The sequence below is a fragment of the Austrofundulus limnaeus genome, unplaced genomic scaffold (genome assembly GCF_001266775.1).
Source record: "Austrofundulus limnaeus strain Quisiro unplaced genomic scaffold, Austrofundulus_limnaeus-1.0 Scaffold895, whole genome shotgun sequence".
NCBI lineage: Eukaryota > Metazoa > Chordata > Actinopteri > Cyprinodontiformes > Rivulidae > Austrofundulus > Austrofundulus limnaeus.
Genome location: NW_013953297.1, coordinates 2497 through 5484, shown reverse-complemented (window position 1 = coordinate 5484; position 2988 = coordinate 2497). Strand labels below are relative to the sequence as shown.

The 2988-nt window shown below is 41.9% G+C and overlaps 1 protein-coding gene across 1 annotated transcript in view; it reads left to right on the top strand.

The window, feature by feature from the left end:
• Positions 1–2372, top strand: part of LOC106533153 (pleckstrin homology domain-containing family A member 5) — a gene marked incomplete at both ends in the record, with an annotated part of 27066 nt that extends 24694 nt beyond the window's left edge. The window contains 2 exon segments of the mRNA XM_014029393.1: positions 859–974; positions 1272–2372. Coding sequence (XP_013884847.1) covers positions 859–974; positions 1272–2372 — 1217 coding nt within the window.
• Positions 2373–2988: the final 616 nt, after the last annotated feature.

Genomic DNA, 2988 nt, shown 5'->3' with positions numbered 1-2988 from the left:
GTCATTAGCACCTCTAGTAATATATTTACTGAGAAAAATGTTGACGTGTTCAATACTTATTTTACCCGTTGTATATATTTATTTATTTAAACCAGTGGTTTATCCTGGTCCCCAAGGACATTATCCTGCATAATTTAGTTGTTTCACTGCTCCTCAGCAGGGTTTTTAAGATCTGCAGAAGCCTGTCAATCAAATCAGGTGCACCAAAGCAGGRAAACATCCAAACTATAGATTGATTAATATAGCTGGGATTTCGACAAAATTAGTCTGCCCTATGGTGTCTTATTTTGAAAATACGGATGTTGTGCTTGTTCCTTTACCTGTTGGTGCAATGCGATCTCTGTAGATTGACTCCGGAGCAGCTCCGGCATCCGGCAAAAATAGAATCTGATCTAATTTTGGCGGATCGCCAAAAAATACTCATTGATTATAATGGTTGCGTATTTGCTGCAGAGGTCGTACCACATCGGAGTGGAGACGCATCTAGTGTAAATTAGGGGTTAAGAGCCCTGTGAATAGATGTCAAGCTAGTTCACACCTGGAGTTTCAAAACAGTGTGCCCGAGAATCAGGCATTCTGCCATGTTATACCAAACCTCCAGCTCCTGGCCAGCTGTAGCAAGAACAGACATCTCCTTCTAGGCTTGAAAACACCAACTGCTAAATGGGAAGGTCTTGGCCATACGGAGCAGTGGTCCAAAATAATCTTACAAGGTGCCAAAACACACATGCATATGTGCACAAGCATTTTTCTAGTAGGGAGGACACCTGCTGGTGTCTGAAAATCATTTTTAAATTGGCTTCTACTTTTGTTGCCTCTTTTAATTCTCTGTTTCCCCCTCCCTCTTGCCACTGTCAGGCCACTCACCCCAACATGCGAACATATTATTTCTGCACTGACACAGCAAAAGAGATGGAGTCCTGGATGAAAGTAATGACAGATGCTGCTCTTGTCCACACTGAGCCCATCAGAAGGTGGGTATTCAYCACATGAATGACAAAACTTTAGCTTTTGCAGCTGGGTAGAGATTTAAATATTGTTAGCAGTTTTTGAGTGATCATTTATATAGTAATTTGTGTACAGTGGGAAACAAGCTTTGGACCAACGCAACTGTATGTGGTGAAGGTGTTAAGTAATCCAGATTCTGGTTGCATATTTCTATGTCATCAGGTTCTTAAAATTCCTTGACAGATCAATCTCTCCCTAACACAGTTAGCTCAGCATACGGGAAAAACAAAATGTTTTATTTACTGAATGTCTTTTTGTCACAGACTAGACAAGTTGAACATGGACCAGCAGAAGCCTCAGGATTTGAACAACTTTCTGAACCACAAAGTCTTAACGGGGCCTGAGATCCAGAAAAATGATCTCAACCGAGACCCAGTGCAGCAACAGATTTTCTCACAGGCCAATGACAAAGGGTTGAAAGATTCAGAAAAACACAACAGCCAGAAAGAGCATGGGGATTGCACCTTTCAAAGAGATGAAGAAAAGTTCTTACTAAAGAAAGATGAAGTTGGTTATAGGCTTCAGAAGAATGGAGAAAAGTATTTCCTTCACAAAGATGGAGAAAGACTTTTGTTAAAAAAAGATATGGACAATTGCTCACTGCAAAAAGATGGTAAGGTGTACATTATAGACAGATATCTGGATAAATTGGCTGATCATCAAGGGAAAATCGAGTACACCATGATGCAGACAGAGGAAAAATATGATTGTTCTAAAGATGAAGAAAAGAACCTCATCACAAAAAATGGACAGAAATATGTACTTCCAAAATTTGGACAGAAAGATGGGCAGAAGCTTGTTCCTCAAAAGGAAGTGAGGAGACAGCTTTCATTAAAGGAAACAGAAAGACACAACACAGTAAGGGACATGGGGAACAAATATGGTACCATACAGGTTGTAGACAAATATAGTATTCTGAAGAAGGTGGGAAAATATAGCACTCTACGAGAAGGAGATAAATATACTATCACAGACGCAGAGAAATATGCCACTCTCCGTAATGGGAATATGTTTGGTTTTCAAAAAATAAACGGTGCAGAGAGGACTCTGGCTAAAACCAGTAGCATCAGACTTCAACCAATTCAAGCTGCTGCCATCACACCTGCAGTATCCGTAACATGCCAGAACCAGGCCAACATCTACACCCAGAAACCAGCACAGTTTCATGGTTCAGGATCTGAGCCAGAAAAACCTGGAGACGCCAGTCATCCAAAAGTAGATGACAGTCACACTAGGATCTCCATAAATCTTCCTGGTCCAGTTCTGGAGCTAGACAGTGGCCTGTCCAGGACCGTCTCTATCAATCAACTGCAGCCATGGGTCAGCGCTCAGAGACCAAGAGGACTGGAAGATGACACAAGGAGGTAAGGCTCTCTGACTACTTTGTGGAACCACGAGTTGATTACAAATTACAGATTACATCCAAACTGATCCAGCCCACGGGTTACTGTGCATGAAAGGTGAAAAGTGAGTGATATTTGCAAAAACAAAATTTTGCCTGTGTTCATTTGTGCTCGTGTGTGTGTGTCTCGTCAGTCCAAAGGTTTACTTAATTCCTGATGAACTGATACTTAGCAGCCATTTAGCAATGCCATCAGTCTGTCCATCCATCCATCCATCCATCCATCCATCCATCCATCCATCCATCCATCCATCCATCCATCCATCCATCCATCCATCCANTCCATCCATCCATCCATCCATCCATCCATCCATCCATCCATCCATCCATCCATCCATCCATCCATCCATCCATCCATCCATCCATCCATCAAGATTGAGACTCAAGTATGGTGAAATGTCTATCATCTGCAGAAGTTAGCAAAATTGGTATTTTGARTGTTTGTATACACAAATACAAACACTTGCCTACTGGCCACTTTACTAGGTACACTTTTCTGGTTTTAGTTTGTCACAACAGTGGTGACAGGAGGTAGGGGCTCTTCCTGTTACCAGTGGGTTGACAGTTCGAACCCTTGC